The 17,036-nt window shown below is 38.7% G+C and overlaps 1 protein-coding gene across 5 annotated transcripts in view; it reads right to left on the bottom strand.

The window, feature by feature from the left end:
* 5-ht7 (5-hydroxytryptamine receptor 7) overlaps window positions 1-17,036 on the bottom strand; it is a 364,419-nt gene that overhangs the window by 194,377 nt on the left and 153,006 nt on the right. For all 5 annotated transcript variants that reach the window (XM_076428829.1, XM_076428827.1, XM_076428824.1 and 2 more), the window contains 2 exons: window positions 6,538-6,833; window positions 2,483-2,726 (listed from right to left, as the gene is read on the bottom strand). In XM_076428829.1, the coding sequence (XP_076284944.1) occupies window positions 2,483-2,726; window positions 6,538-6,671 (378 nt within the window). In that variant the 5' untranslated portion in view covers window positions 6,672-6,833. The remainder of the gene's footprint in view (window positions 1-2,482; window positions 2,727-6,537; window positions 6,834-17,036) is intronic.

The following is a 17,036-nucleotide window of genomic DNA, read 5'->3' on the forward strand; positions in this document are numbered from 1 at the left end:
GGGAAAAAGCGATTGACAGAATGTGTGGACGACGCAGGTCTTTTCCGCAGTAATTTGTAAATAGAACTATAAATTTGGTCTTGAATGTTCTCACGAGTGATCCCGGGTAATAAGAGATTTGGACGTTGGGTCCTTGTTCACTCGGTTCGGTAAGACTTGGATTCCACCAGGCCGGTTGCACATTTGAGGTTCGAGGGCATTGGAAGCGTTGAAGCACCTTTGCAGTGTATACCGAAGCTGGGACGGATCGCAAGGCTAACCGTAGTGCTGCCGGCGAAGGATTGTCCTAAGGGCAAGCCGACAATTATACAGGGAGTTCCAGTGGAACTCTGCTGTGGATCACTGCGCGTAGAGATTTGGTTATTAACGGTAAGAGAACTCTCTTAGTTTTAAATTAGAATGGCCTTTTAATATGTAATTTGTTTAAATCGCTGATTACCTGAAACCGTGTTCATCGCTTTAGCTATCTTAAATGCTGTCCAAATGCTGGGCTTTTGTACGACGAAACTCTTGTATTATTTTCTTCAATTGAATAAATCTATTGTGTCTCGCTTTGGCTTTTCCTCGTAATCCGTCGAGGTTTTTATGCCGAAGCAAGAATTTTGTTTAACCGGGAAATTGTGTGTCTTTATTTTAGTATAAGTTCGAACGTTGTCCAATTTTGAACTTCTTCAGTACTATGGATTTCATTTTTATAAATTTCTAAAAATGGTTAGAAAACAATTACGTCGTTATAATGGTATAATATAGAAAAAACAGTGCAGTGTTTCTTACGACTCTAATTAATCTTTCAACCTGAAACCATTGTTTTCCACACAATATCAATAAAAATTGCCACTGCACCAATCTTGTTGTGGACTAGATTGATTTACAAATATCTGTGATGTCACAAGAATGATACAGTGAACCATAGTAACATTCGGACACTTTTAAAAGGATAATTGCAATTTTTCAAAAAATTTTTGTTCACGTCTTGTAGTGAATTAATTGTTCTAACTTCTCAAAAAGATCCAAGTATGATGTGATATTAAAAAAGTGATATTATATATTATCAGTGAGATAATATATCTATGCACACATTTACGGGTATGTAGGCACAAGTGTTTCACACCATTTATAGCTAATTAGTGTTAGATATTATACTCATCGTGCTCGGTAGCCAACGAACGATCCGGCCGGTAAAGTAATACACTTTCGAACTCATTAATCAGACTTGACTAGATTAAGATAACTAACTCGGCTGTCGGCCGATATATTATTAAATTTCGATAGTCCCGTAATAAGTTTACGGTGTCAGCATCTCCGTTAATTCAATGAGGGTGAACAATTCGTGACGCTGTTCCGAAACAGGTACTTTAGACTTCCGGGGGGTGATACTGGAGGCTTATTGGTTGGTATTATACTTTAGAGGGGAGCTTAGTGTCGCGTGGAAATGAGACATGCATAATTTATAATTATGATAAATTCGACTATAAATGAAGATTCTAAACAGAGGCTACCAACTATGTCGATCAATATGTAAGCATTGAAGCAAATGCAGACATTAATTTCCTTTTCTATCAGAAAACTATTAGAGATAAGAAAGTTCTAGTATCGAAGAAAATAATTTGGCAAAAAGTTAGAACAATTTCGAAGCTGTAATACCTAGGTCAATGAATAGTGGCGTACACTATTAAGATTTTATCTAACATGAGTATACATTCAAAGCATGAATTAAACCAACTTGGTGAAAGATGCTTAAAAATCATATAGAAAACATTATATTAGAAATTCATTTAAAGTAATAATTATTTTACTAGAAATTCTAGGTAGGTAGCCACCTACGTTCTTGATCTACTCAATTTGAATTTAGCATCTGCATCACGACCACATAACTGCTTCAATCTTCAAATTAAGAATTCTTTGAAATCTGCACCAGGCTCAAGTTTCGCAATACTTTAAATACTTTTACGGTGTTCATTAAACTTTGCTAAGGATCTGAAGAGTGTTTCTGATTACTCACCGACGCATTCGAGTCTCGCCAGCCTCAAAGAATGTAGTTAGGACGTTTTAATTACTTTCAACGCGTACGGGCAACTGCACGGTCACGTAAAGAACATCATTTAACAAGATAAAATTTTCTTGCGACACCTTGGTCGTGTTCTTTTTATAATATGTATATAACATGAGCGTTCCGTTTGGAAAATTTGTCAGTCGTTAATTGCGCATCGTTTGTGTTAAACGTTATACGTTTTGAACAATAACAATATTCTTAGATTTTTCTAATACTTCACCCATCCAATTTCTCCATAAATTCATAAAAATCCGCAGTCGACTCATTAGGGTCAGTGCGACGTACGGAGATATCCCGAAAGAATCAAGCACACAAAAGGTTCTTTCGTTCCCTGCTGTGGAGTCTACATTTTTAAAAGTGTGACGAAGTGGCTCTATTAGAAAAAAAAGGAAAGTTGACCTTCGAAAGGAAGACAATGGGAAGACTCACTTGGATCATGACGAAGAGGGGCACGTAGAAGCTGAGGAGGGTGGCGTATATCTGATAAAAGAAGTTCTGGCACACGACGCAGTGCGACGGCCCTGTGTCCGAGTAGGTGTGCTCGTTCCCCATAATCAGCAACGGCGGCAAACTGATGCAGGCTGCTCCCAACCAGACCAGACTGACGTAGATGATCATCCTCCGCGGTGTCCTTTTCACCCCGTACTTCAGCGGCTTCGTTATGGCACAGAACCTGCGTCAGAACGGCGAATTTGTACAGGACCGTCTGACAAAACACGAAACGGTGACTGATCAAATAGAACGGGTTCACGTCCCGTCGGACGAGCAGAGGATCTGTTCCCTTTCTTCCCATTCGCTTCCTTCGCGTACTCTAACTTCTACAAAGACCTAACCCAGACCTTGGCAAATGAAGCAACTGGTGTCGAGTACAAAATAAATACTCTCTAATCTTGCATCTCGACTCGTCCCACTCCGCGCGGAATTTTCTATGACTTCTACGACGAGTTTGCAGTTCTAAGCTTTCAATGTAACTTTCGGATCGACAACACCGACCGTGTGGGAGTCAGTATTGTTTAGCGGGAGTGAGCGTTGTCGGTGTTTCTACTTCTTCTGGGTACAGTAAAAATATACAGTGTATTTTCATAGCAAAGCTGTGATAACTAGACTGCGAATCTTTATGAAAAATAATATTTTTTAAAAAGTTCTTCCTCGCTTTAGCAATTGTAATAAATCGAAAATAAAACATATGCATGTTCTTAAATCAGTCATTCATGCATAAAATCCACAGTCTAGTAGTGAGAATTATACAGGGCGAGGCGCTAGAAACAGGCCACCTGAAGAACTCGGCTGCTATTGGTGTTAGGAAGAAATGCATCAGATGGAACTTGCTTGGTTTCGAGGGGTCATTAATCTGGTGTTAGTAGCTTTTTTGTAGGTGGACGCGTAAAGGACATATGAAGGTCACCTTCATTTTTTTAAATAGTATAGTATGTTTTTTTATGTACTATCGGGTAGAACCTTTTGTGACGCGTACAATGACCTATGGGTCAAGGTCATTCGTGGTTTGGGTTAAGCCAATTGTGATGGAAAATAATTTACTTTGAGGAAATGATCGAGCATCGTTGATTTATGTATCTAACAGTAATACACGACTAATACAAGTGTATAAACTGGCGACCTTGAACATTAATGCATGCTCTTAAGCGTTGCTTAACGGATAGTACAACCTGTTGAATTTCAGTTGGGTTTATCGCGGCACAAACTCTTCTTATACGCTCTTTCATGTCTTCTCTAGTTGTTTGTATATCATTATACACTTGCTGTTTTAATTTTCCCCAGAAATAGAAGTCCAGAGGTGTTAAATCTAGAGAACGCGCAGGCCATTTATGATTTCCGGCACGACCAATCCAACGATCTCCGAATTTCACGTTGAAGAATTGAGTAATTATCCGTACAGTATGAGCAGGGTATCCGTCCTGTTGGAACCACATATTTGCCGTATGCGAAGCGGAATATTTTCTAGCAGCTGTGGTAAAATTTCCGTTAAAATGTGTTTACATCTCGAAGTGTTTAATGTGCCATCGATAAAATAAGGGCTAATTATTTCAGTATTAAGAAGTCCGCACCAAACGTTTACAGGCCAAGGTCTTTGTTTATCCACTTCTCGCAGCCACCGCGGATTTTCTATTAACCAATAATGCATATTATGACGATTGACTTGGCCACAGTTTGTAAATGTGGCTTCGTCTGAAAACAAAACTCTAGTCAAAAATGCCTGATCAATTTGTAATTTCCGTAGACTCCATTCACAAAAATTTACACGGTTTTGAAAATCATTCCCATGTAATTCTTGGTGAAGTGAAACATAAAAAGGATTCAATTTATTTAAATGTAATATTCGTAAAACACTTCGTTGACTGATGCCACTTCCACGTGCTAGCTGCATTGTAATAGCATGGGGATTGTGTGTTATAGCTGCTAAAATGTTCACTGTATTTCGATCATTAGTTACTGTCTTGGATCTTCTTTGTATTTTGTTACCTACACTTCCAGAGTTTCTTGAAAACTTTTGATAACATTCGTGAAGGCAGATCGTGAGGATCTGCCACGCTCGGGAAACCGTTCAGCATACAAACGGACTGCTTCTCGTACAATTTGGCGACATTCCCCATAAACAAAAACCATATCTACTTTCTCCGTTATTGAATAACGCATTTCGGAAACTTAAGATGCACTTCGCTCGGCAGAGACTTTCATAAACGACTAATCATATGTACAGGTGAAGCGTAAAGCGTGATTGAATGTTTATTTTCACTCAACGACCCATAACAAGAGATTACGAGACAGAGATGAAGTAATATCAACAACCAGAGGCGGCAAGGAAGTGTTCGATCATTTCCCCAAAGTAAATTATTTTCCATCACAAATGGCTTAACCCAGACCACGAATGACCTTGACCCATAGGTCATTGCACGCGTCATAAAAGGCTCTACCCGATAGTACATAAGAAAACTTACCATTCCATTTAAAAAAATGAAGGTGACCTTCATATGTCCTTTACGCGTCCACCTACAAAAAAGATATTAACATCAGATTAATGACCCCTCGAAACCAAGCAAATTCCATCTAATGCATTTCTTCCTAACACCAATAGCAGCCGAGTAATTCAGGTGGCCTGTTTCTAGCGCCTCACTCTGTATTTTTCTATCAATCTGTTTGTGTTGATTGTAATGTATAAACAAATGTACGATCATGTATCTTTCTAAGTAATTGATAACTGAATTTGTCTTGTTTGATGAATGTGCCGTTTTCTGTGCCCACAAACTTTTCTCATAAAATGCGTAACCTTAATCTGTTCCTATCATCACATTTACATGATAATACAGGGTGACAAGAAATAACGGAGTTAAACATTTCGTATTATAATTCTGTAAAATCGACGAATTTTGAAAAACCAAATGATAACAACCATAACATAGACCTTTAGTATTCATATACTTAAGAAGTTTCGAAGTGGCCACCCTTTGAGCCGATTCAGAGGCTCAAACGTGTTTTCAAATTCTCGGCAATGGGCCGCAGCTCTTCTGGCGCCATTCGGTCCCACACCCGGCGCAGAGATTTTTTCAGCGACTAGAAACTTTTATGGGGCTGAGCACAGGCCCTGGCCTCCAAAATCGACCACACGCTGTAGTCCATCGGGTTGAGTTTCGGTGAGTACGGCGGCCATTCCGCAGATGTGATAAAACTTGGAAAATGGGATTTTCTACGATTTTCGAGGATCAAGGGGTCAAAATCAACCAAAAAGTATATCGACGGGACATTCTCGAAGCCGTCGTACTTCTGTGGGCCCAACAGCACCTCGGCGATCCGGAATGGACGTTACAGCAGGATTCCGCGCTGGTCCACAGAGCGAAAACGACTCAGGAGTGGTGCAAAGCCCATTTTCCAGGTTTCATCACATCTGTGGAATGGCCGCCGTACTCACCGAAACTCAACCCGATGGACTACAGCGTGTGGTCGGTTTTGGAGGCAAGGGCCTGTGCTCAGCCCCATAAAAATTTGGAGTCATTGAAAAAATCTCTGTACCAGGAGTGGGACCGAATGACGCCAGAAGAGCTGCGGCCCATTGCCGAAAATTTCAAGACACGTTTGAGCCTCTGTATCGGCGCAAAGGGTGGCCATTTCGAAACTTCTTAAATATATGAATACTGAAGGTCCATGTTATGGTTGTTATTATTTGGTTTTTCAAAATTCGCCAATTTGACAGAAGTATAATAAGAAATGATTAACTCCGTTATTTCTTGTCACCCTGTATGATTATTAAGCAATCAATAACAATAATATTTCAGCCATAGACTTTCATTTGTATTTGCTGGTGAAAATTTTAGTTTAGAAACGCGGAATTCGCGAGTACTCTGACAAAAATGAAAGCTTGTGGCACTGTTAAAGGTTAAAAGGGTTGCGGTGAAACGTTTTGGAAAGAGACCGAGCTTTTGGTAAATCTAGTTTTGAGTGAAACTTGTGGTACCACGGATACCACTCACCGATCGACGGAGATCATGCAGAGGTTCAGGATGCTGGCCGTGCAACTGAGCACGTCGAAGCTAACCCAAACGTCGCACATAATTGCGCCGAAGGACCAATTACCGGAGATCTCGTAGAGCAACGCCATCGGCATTACCAGAAGAGCGACGCAGAGATCACTAACTGCCAGGCTCACCAGCAGGTAGTTGCACGGCCTTCGCAGTTTCCTAACGAGAAACACGGCGACGCAGACCAGAATATTGCCGATCACGGTCCCGACGATGATAGAACCAAGCACCAGGGCGATAAGTATTGCCTGCCGAACAGAAAAAAACCAACATTATATATTTCAAACCTTTACAAAAGTGTTCCTAGATATCTACAAATATAAAAGACGATATTAAAATTAATAAAGGGATAATTAATAATATGTATAATAAGGGTAATCAATATAAGGGGATAATTGTAATCTAGAATATATAACAAAATACAAACCCCGCCCCCCACAAAAAATCTCATGACGGAAGGAAACTAGATCTTTCTGTAAAACTTCTACACAAAATAAACAAAAACTTTCTTTGTCATCGTGCAAACGAAATATCTCGTCCACCATAACGAAAGAGTTGACTGCGGATCTTTATACAAAATAATGACGTTTTGCATTGATTGTGGGAAGCAGGAATAACATAAAACCTGATTTCATCCCTTAACGACTTTGTAACATTAAAAGCAACAACATTCTTGAATTGTTTAAATCTTTTACTGTTTTATATTTCGCCCAACCAATTTCTTCATGAGTGCATAAAGACCCGCAGTTTTTCTGAGACGAAAGCTTGAGCCTCTGAGAGATCTGTCACCATGTTTTCACAATTCCCACTTGAGTCAACTAATGATAGTCAGCATTTTTTTCGAGGTCGTTACAATGGTTTGAACAGCCATCGTGCTTTACACGTTACTCGGGTTTCGAGTTATACGGAAGTACGCAATTGCTCTCCGCAACTGCACCGCCGCGCCTTATTCATCAGCGAGGTTTTCTCCGAGGTAGCTAGAAGCGATTAAGCCGAGCGAACTTTTCCTTTATGATGTTTTCTGTCTTCACCCGGAGCAAAGTAATACCCTTATCCCGGTTACCAGAATCGCCCTGTATAAATGCGCATACAAACTCCATTCAAGTTAGATGAAACCGCGCGCATTTTAATTATTCCACGGCGCACAGTGATCTGAGAACGCGTTTCTCCGATCAAAAAACTTTTGTGTACATTAATTGTGGATGGACAGCGGATTTTATGCATTTATACCAAGAATGAGTAGGTGTAATTTAGAACTGTAAACAAATTAGAAGAATATAAATACAGTGTTATATTAGTTTCAACCTATTATACATACAGTGACTCCCACTAATATTCGGACACTCTTAAAAACACCATAACTTTTTTAATATTGGAATATACGACTTGAAATTTTTGGAGAAGTTGGAACAATCGGTTTGCTACAGAATGTGACAAAAATTTTTGAAAAAAACTGCAAGTTGTCGGAATTACTGAGAAAATACTAAACGTTGTATTTTTCAACTTTTTTATGTGGGCTTATATGGAAAATTTGGAAAACACGTTTCGTAGATCTGTATCGATTAAACATATTCTGAAAATTTCATCAAAATCGGTCGACGTTGTAATGAGCTACAAACGTTTAAAGATGGTAAAAATTGCAGTTTTTCACGATTTTCGGTCTCCAACTGCAGTAATTCTAAGGATTCTTACATCTTTCAAGACCTGTCGTTTTTCCCGCATCAACCGATTTCTATGAAACTTCCACAGTGCATATAATTTACACAGATTTAGAAAACGAATTTCTTAAAATTTCAATATAGACCTATACAAAAAAGTTGTAAAATGCAACTTTTAATATTTTCTCTAGACTTCCGACCAAATGCAATTTTTGAAAAAATTCCTTCTCACATCCTGTAGTAATCTAATTGCTTTAGCGTCCCAAAAAAGTTCTAATCGCATAGTTTAATATTGAAAAGGTGATGGTGTTTTTGAAAGTGTCCGAATATTAGTGGGAGAGTCACTGTATTAAGAGAAAAAATAAATTTCCATTTCACTCCAGTTTGGTGCAATACGGGTAGAAAATGTTTATTTCGCGTAAAGATCTGCTGTCCAATTATGGCTCCTCAATTAATAGTTCCTCAATGCTTCAAAATCCAAAACAGTCAGATTTTATACAGGTTTCCGACAAAAGTTATTTATGTATATACAGATTTCCAACAAAAGTATTTCCACAAATGTCAATATAAAAAATGTCAAAAAATTTATCTCATAAAAAATAGAGGTCACCCCGATATTTTAAATGTTGATAAATATTCTTAACTTAAGGAGGTCAACCTTCATGTTTTAAATTGGATCGTATATTTTTGTATGCACCTGTCAATGAATCTTTTAATTCATCGAAAAAGTATGGATTATGTTATTTACTTTATTCTGTATGAGACAATGTATCTATGTAAAAAAATGTACAGTTCCATTTTAAAAAATTGAAGTTGACCTTCCTAAGTCCTTAACGCCCCCACCTATAACAAAACAAATAACACCAGTATGAGCATCTCTTGAAACCATTTAATCTGCATAAAAACATTTCGCGCTGCGAATAATAATAATGTCGTAAATCAAGGTGGTAATATTTGAGGAGACACCCTGTATAATACAGCCATTAAATGAAACCAGTGAATAATGTAGAAAAACGTTTTAATTTGCTGTTTGCGCAGAGAATAAACTGTTTTATCATCTGGATCTCTCAGAAATAGTATATGTATAATGATAAGTAAACTGTGGATTTTTATGCAAAATAGAAATTGTATCACTTGCAAGATGAAGGAGCCGAGTAGAAATTGTTTCCTTCTTTCAATGATTTTAATAAGCTGAAGCCGGTAGATTTATATTCTTAATCTGTCTACTGGTTGAAGAAATTTGAAATTGCATCTACCCACTTTTTTGTCGCAAATGCATAAAATGCAGTCCATAAGTAATATGTTTGCAATTCTGCATATTTCAGTGATCATATCACACAACTTCTTTCAGATAATAACGTATTCGTTTCTTAAACATCGTAGGCGTATGAAGAACTCACTGATGCGGCTACACCCGTCGCATCAGACTATTCTATATGCAAATGCTTCAGAAGTCGTTATAAGTCTCTATAGAATGTAGTTTTGCATAATGACTTGCAAGTGGTTGATTGGATCTCCGGTGTTGCAGTATGTATAACACCGCGGAATCACTGTCAATATCGCGTTTCATGCCGCTGCTCCGTGAAATGTTGAACTCCATCAAACAGTTTTATTTATCCCGAACATTTGAAACATTAAAAAAGATATGCGGTAAATACTTGTGCAAACATTTGCTTCGATAAAAATATAGTTCGAGCGCCAACGTTTCATTCGATCGACAATTATTCCATTAATCTATCAGTCTAATAACATCGTTGTGATATACAAATAAACATTAGAAAAATGGTAAATTCATTTCGGATAAAGTCAAGTTCGTTTTGAACTTTTTAGGACAAAAATTTCTCGTGACGCGCATTTCTTTCTTGTTTAATTTATTAAGTTTTATTTTTCGTTCTGCATTTAAAACGAAACGATACTGTGTTTGCCCGAATAGCGTTTCACTTCGGATCGTGACGGATCAGACCCATTTATGCCGAGCAATGGTGTACGCGAGCAAATGTGCTTCGTTGTAATACCGTGTCGTAACTGTAGCACGTTTTAGCACCCTGCGACACAAGACAGCTCAAACAAAGAATAAATATAGTGAACGAGGCGGAATTGTTTTCGTATTGAACGAGCGCGATTGTATTCTCCTCTCTCTCTCTCTCACTCACAAAACAGACTTATCTGAGTCGACCGTCGCGTAGTCGGTAAACATGCTTATTATTGCGTTCACGGTGAGCAACGATCGAACGGAGCAATGTTTCGTTTTATGCTCGTTGCAAGGTAGATCATAATACTTGGTAGAGTCCCCTTCTAGCTGCGTACATCGACCAACTCGATCCTGTCGATTGCAATGCAATTCGGTACGTGTGTAGAGAGTCAAAAAATATTCGACACGTATTTTTTCACAGCAGTCTGTTTTTACGTTCGCAGGGGGAAGTAACCCTCAAATATGCGGTCGAGAAAAACTTATTTATAAAATATCTTAATAATTAGAAAATGTTAACAAAAAAGTACTTGTTTTTCTCATAGATCATAGATGGCTTAGATCAAGACCTTACTGTGCTTTCATCCCCCAAAACATCAAAATGGGCGATTAAAAAAATTGCTTAATCTTTCGTATCTTTCGATACTCAAATTAATATAGTATATTCTTTAACTGTATATAAAACAAATATAGAATTTCAGTTATTTGTTCAATACGATTAATAGAATATTAGTTTGCATTCGAACACGTAGAAGATAGCAAATACGTGAGAAACCGAGGGCGTGAAAATTAACAGTATTGAAATTGTATTAGTCTGAATTGATCAGGTATTTGTATCATTTAAACTTTTTATTTCTTAGATTGTTCGAGCGTTGAACAATAAAGCGAACACGCGGGGCACAAACACCGGAGCCACGAAATAAATAGGAATTATCTTCGTAATTAAATTGGATACTGTATCAAACGTACAGTTCCATTTCAGATAATCTTTCGCGGTGCGATCCGACCGAGCTCGCATGGACGCGTTATATTTACCACGGCTTATTCGGGTGACCATTTCCACGGGAAAAATTACGATGTGATTATTATACCGCGCTTTGCTGTCTGTTATCGACACGAATCATTTGAAAAACTGTTGACAAAAGTCCGAACCAAGCCAGGGTAATTATTTTTTGATAATCACTGTTTGCGAAAATATATACCAATATTTTATGTCGGTCATTCTGGTATTTCGAGAAATACATTCCGATGCACTCTTCGTTGACCTACTTCACTGTAAATGGACAAAAACCACTCTGTGATTTAATTATTATCGTGCATATAAAAATATTATCATGCGCAATTATAAAATTTAACACAAACCCATCTGAAAAAGATACTTGAAAGTCTCCTTTTTTAAAAAGAGGCATCACTTTTGAACCCCAGTGAATTCCTAACACTAATACTTTTATTTTTGGAATTCTCTCGTCAAAATCTACAGGATTGTAAAACAGAACATGTAAAAAAAGTGTCACCCGTTTTCACATCAAATTATGAGACTAGAACTAACAAACCGATGGGGATGAATTTTCAGGAGCTCATAATGAGAACATAAGACTATCTACTAAAAATGTTATCATTCTAGAAGAATGAAGTTTTGTGCAACAAATGCAATGTTTTGAAAAATGAGGATATAGGTCAAGTGTCCCCTTTACACTCCTGTTTTTTAAAAAGTGGACACGGCAGTACACATATGCAATGGATCGAGAAATTTGGTGACATTTTACTATAACTCTTGAATGATAAGAGATATTGCGATGAAATTTGCACTGTAATTCAAAACTCCTTAACTTTTCTTTATGGTATAAAAAGAAATCATCGAACAATCGGAGACTGATTCAATCGATTGATGAAGTTAATCGTCAATCGTTGATTAAAAAAAGAGGTTGTATTATAGACCAAATGACAATACACCTAAACTCGGTTTACATATTTTTTTACTTTTGATTCCGTATTTCATTTCGAAATTTCAGCAGTTAATCATTAATCAATTATCCGATTGACGATTACACAATTGTGAAAGGAATGTAATCGTTAATCGCTAATTAACGACTAAAGTAAAAAAAAACATACGCGTGGAAAACCACGCGCGGCAGAAGTGAAACTTCCTTGCAGTCTAGTAATGTTTAGAAAAAATGAAGCGAAAAAGAAGTAATGAACGATCAAAATTTGCGACGAAAAGAAGGAGAGCGTATGGGAAATGCTATGAACTATGTCTCTTTCTTTCCCATACGCTCTCCCTCTTTGCGTCGCGAATTTTGATCGTTCATTACTTTTTTTTCGGTTCATTTTTTCTAAACGTTACTAGGTTTTCGCTTCATTTTTTCTAAACATTACTAGATTATAAAATTCTTTTTACTTTTCCATCCACGTCACTTCCGTTACACACTTTCATGTCGCGAGAAATTAGCCACTTAACGCTTACACCCTGCCAAAAGAAGTTTCACTTCAAAAGTAGTTAAAAATGTCCGGTTTTCAAATGGAAAAGTTCGGGGTTTTTATGTCGTTCGTCCTGGTTTCGCGCTTTCACAGATGGCAACCCTATTGTTACACCAACCTAAATAATATTCAGCAACGTTATTGCCGAGCACGGTTAACCGCCGATCGCGCGGAATGTTCGCGCCTGCCCGTGACAACGTGCCCGGCGACAGCGCTGACCACATCAATGGCAGAAGTCGCGAAATAAATGGCACCGCGGAAAACCTCAACTACAAGTCCCCAGGACGATCGAATCGCGACCATTTCGCGCGGTCGTCCGATTTGATTAAAATGAAAATCGTATGCAATCGGGGGACATGTTTGCGTCGTGCGTCGCGTTATGTTCGCGCGAACTGTCGGTGCTACCAGCTGCCGCGGAATTTTAATCGAGTTTTGCCCCCAGCGAAATTGCAGGTGAAGAATCTTTGGTCCGTTACAGTGAGGAAAAAAACACAGCGTTGGTAGACCACTTTCGAAAAAGACAGAACGCGACGCGCGGACCGTGGAATTTTATGCATTCGTGGAGTATGAAATAATCCAGAAATTCATAAAATGGAGAGCTTTGTAACAGTCCGTGCGGATTTATTCTATCCTTCGTTTTTCGGAATGCTGTTCCCAGCACACAGTGGCGAAAAAATGTGCCAGTACGATGTTTGGGAAGTTGTCAATGTTTAAACTGTTTTCGTTTCGAAGGACGAATTATAAACACAATAAATGTGCCTCTAATTATAAAAGTGTTTCACGTCATATATTTCTTGTTTAAAAGGATATTAACACTAAATGAATTCCATATAATGTCGAAATATCAAGCACTTGTAACGGTTCATTTTAGACAATATCGTAAAAATTACATTGAAGTAATTTGGTTCGAAATAATGTGATGCGAAATATCTAATAAACTCATCGTTTTTTAACTTCCCGATTTTATAGGGAAGTTATTGTAATGACCCCGAAAATCGAAAATCGATTTTTTAGCAGATCTTCACGTTTCATGGTCATTGGAGTCATTTTCGACTATTTTCAGCAAAATGTTCGTATGTGTGCGTGTGTGTGTGCGTGTGTGCGTGTGTGCGTGTGCGTGTGCGTGTGCGTGTGCGTGTGCGTGTGCGTGTGCGTGTGCGTGTGCGTGTGCGTGTGCGTGTGCGTGTGCGTGTGTGTGTGTGTGTGTGTGTGCGTATGTCTGTTTCTATGGTATCAAATTTTTCGTTAACGTTTTCAGAAAAAGTAACAACGCGATCAGGATGATGAATGATGCAATAGATGTGCCCCGCTGTAACTTAGAGCTGATTAGATTTTGGTCCATTTTGGTCAAGTAGTTTTTTAGTTTTTTTAGTTTTTTTCGAAAGAAGTTCATTCAACAATGCAATTTATACGAGAGAACGGAAAGTTTCCACCGAACAAACAAACGTAATTACACAAAAAATTTTTTTTTGTACCTTATGATGATGTTTCCGCTTACAATAATCGAAAATTATCCCAATGCAAGAGTGAGTTAGTCATCTCTACTCCCGAGAATATCGATGAAAGTACAAAAAAAATTTATATTACAATCTTTAATAAAACAATGAGTTCAAAACGAATTATTAACTGATTATTAAATTGAAAATTAATATAAACTATATGATAATTATTAATAACATTGATGTTGAAAACGGATTGGTTAATATTGGAGCACACACACACACACACACACACACACACACACACACACACACACACGCTGAATATTAAAATTTATTACTTTTCAAGAAAATACTAAAATTCCGTCTATATTGTGGTTAGATTTTCAATTGCCCAGAGTACGAGTGAAAGTAAGATCTCGTTATCGTGATTATATGAAAAATGCAAATATTCATAAAAATTTAACACCAATAATAAAAATATCGAATCAAGTAAATATTTCGAGTGAGGAAAAATATCAAATCACACGTAGTCAATTTCCAGTGGTTCCTGCTGAATAGTGCTGAAGTGATTACGATTCATAAAAATCAGGGACAAACATACGAGAAAGTACTTTTGTGAGCTGACGAGAAGATCCCTGGCAGGAATGCGGTGACGTAGGCAAGACTGCGCATCCAATTGGTTGGCTTGGAGGGGGGGGCGCCTAGGCTCACACGCAGTTTCGACTAGAGCGTTCTATTGGCCGACGCAGTCACCCCCACTACTCGAGTCGCGTGACGAAGAGAGGGAATCAGACGTACCCTAGGGTACTCAGTGAGGGTACTCAACGGCGTAGGCACAAAATTCAGAATACTGCTGAAAAATTGTCATGACGTAAAACTTTCTTATTTTCCTATTCTTATTATAAAATGTTCAAATCAGTATTGACATTAACATTCTACAGCACATATTAATAATCGTATATATATTTTAAGCTCTCTCGCTCTCTCTCGCTCTCTCGCTCTCTCTCGCTGTCTCTCGCTCTCTCTCGCTCTCTCTCGCTCTCTCGCTCTCTCTCTCCCGCTCTCTCGCTCTCTGTCTCTAATGTAAAAAGCTAAAAAAAAAGTATAAAAAAAGTTACCACGACGGGACTCGAACCCGAGTCCACGGCATAGCAGTTCAGCTCGCTGCCGCTACGCCACACCATTACTTAGTAGAAGAGTGAACTATGTAAACTGATATGTTGCGTCCACAAAACTTTAATTTGCAAATATCTTGAAAATTACTGAATAGTTGCCTCTATAATGGAGTATATTCGTAATCAGGGGAACGAGATCTGTAACTCTGTAAAGTCTCAACTAAATCTGTGACGCGAAGGCTTTGCATTCTCCTTGTGTAAATTGTCACTTTTCATGACTGCAATAGGATCCTCGTATTCACGGCATTGAATATTGGCTGTAAGTCGTGAAACATCGTAGCCCTCTGTAAATACGGGAATCCTACTACTATGCGTCGTGTGACGTAGCAGCTGAAAGGGCGTGGTCATGCGGCGAGTACGGGACCGTCAGAGGTGGGGGTAGGCGGCGAGTACGGACCGTCAGAGGTGGGGGTAGGCGGCGCTAGCTGGAGACCCCTCTTGCCTCTGTGCCCCCCCCCCGGGGATCTTTAAAAAAGGCGAACTTTACAAATGTTGTATGTAGCACTGAGCAGAGTTTCAAAATTGAGCGCGGTGTATATATTTTGGGACAATTTAAATTAACAGTATCGAAGAAAACCAGATCAATACTGCAAACCCGGGTAATGATGAGTTGTATCGTTTGCGAAAAACTAATTAAGACAATTTATTTTGCAACATTAGTATGCTATTGCAAGGAACCAAGCGAGCAACGAGCCTACGATGTTGGTTTAATGCGACGCCATATAGCAAACATTTTGATAAGTAGAAAACTATTGAATTTCCCTGAAAACGTATAATCTTCTTAAAATGTACACTTAATAATGATAATAATATACTACAACTAACTCATCGGGAAGTTCTTTGTGTGACTCTTGGAGAGTCACACACCAAATAACAAATACTTGCGAAGCTCGCGAAGCGACCGAGCAACAACACCCCTCTAGTTAAATTTTGAATTAGACCACTGTTTTAATTGTGGGCACATATATATACAGGGTGTCCCAAAATTCGTGAAAATCCCGAAAGGGGGTGGGTCCTGAGACCATTCTAAGAGACATTTTCCTTTGCACCAATGTCAACTGCGGCTCTGTTTAGGAGTTATTAACGAAAAACACGGACCAATCAGAGCGCGCCCTGGCCCGGCGCGCCACGCCGCGCCGGCAAGCGAGTGTCGGTGGTACGCCGCGACATCGCAACGAACAAGAGTTTCTCGATAATGTGAACCCTCTCCGATTTTGATGAGCTTTGGATATGTTGTCAAGACCATGATTCTGAACAACATTTCTCTTTAGACTTTTTGGCGATCGGCTTTAGTTTACGAGATAAGTAACTTGTAATTGTAAATCGATCGATGTACTATCTGAACTATCTCCTCTCCGATTTCGATGAGCTTTGGATACGTTGTCAAGACCATGATTCTGAACAACATTTCTCTTTAGACTTTTTGGCGATCGGCTTTAGTTTACGAGATAATCGTAAAAAAAGAGAAGAAGCAGAAACTGATTGAATTAAAAACTCACGTATTCAGCCGTAAATCCATTTGCTGCTTCGAAATGTGTGTCACTGGGTCACTCGGTGACGAACTGCACAGATGTCTTCAGGTACACGGCAGTACCGAAAGCCAAGGGACGTACGGCCAGGTCGACGAGCTGCACAGCCGGTGGTAGAAGGCCTAAGGAATGCGCGGTCAAGTCGACGATCCAGAATTTAACTTTCACTTTCGAATCGATAAATAATTCGTATGTTTATT

Source organism: Lasioglossum baleicum, chromosome 8 (assembly GCF_051020765.1).
Source record: "Lasioglossum baleicum chromosome 8, iyLasBale1, whole genome shotgun sequence".
In the NCBI taxonomy this organism is placed as follows: Eukaryota; Metazoa; Arthropoda; class Insecta; order Hymenoptera; family Halictidae; genus Lasioglossum; species Lasioglossum baleicum.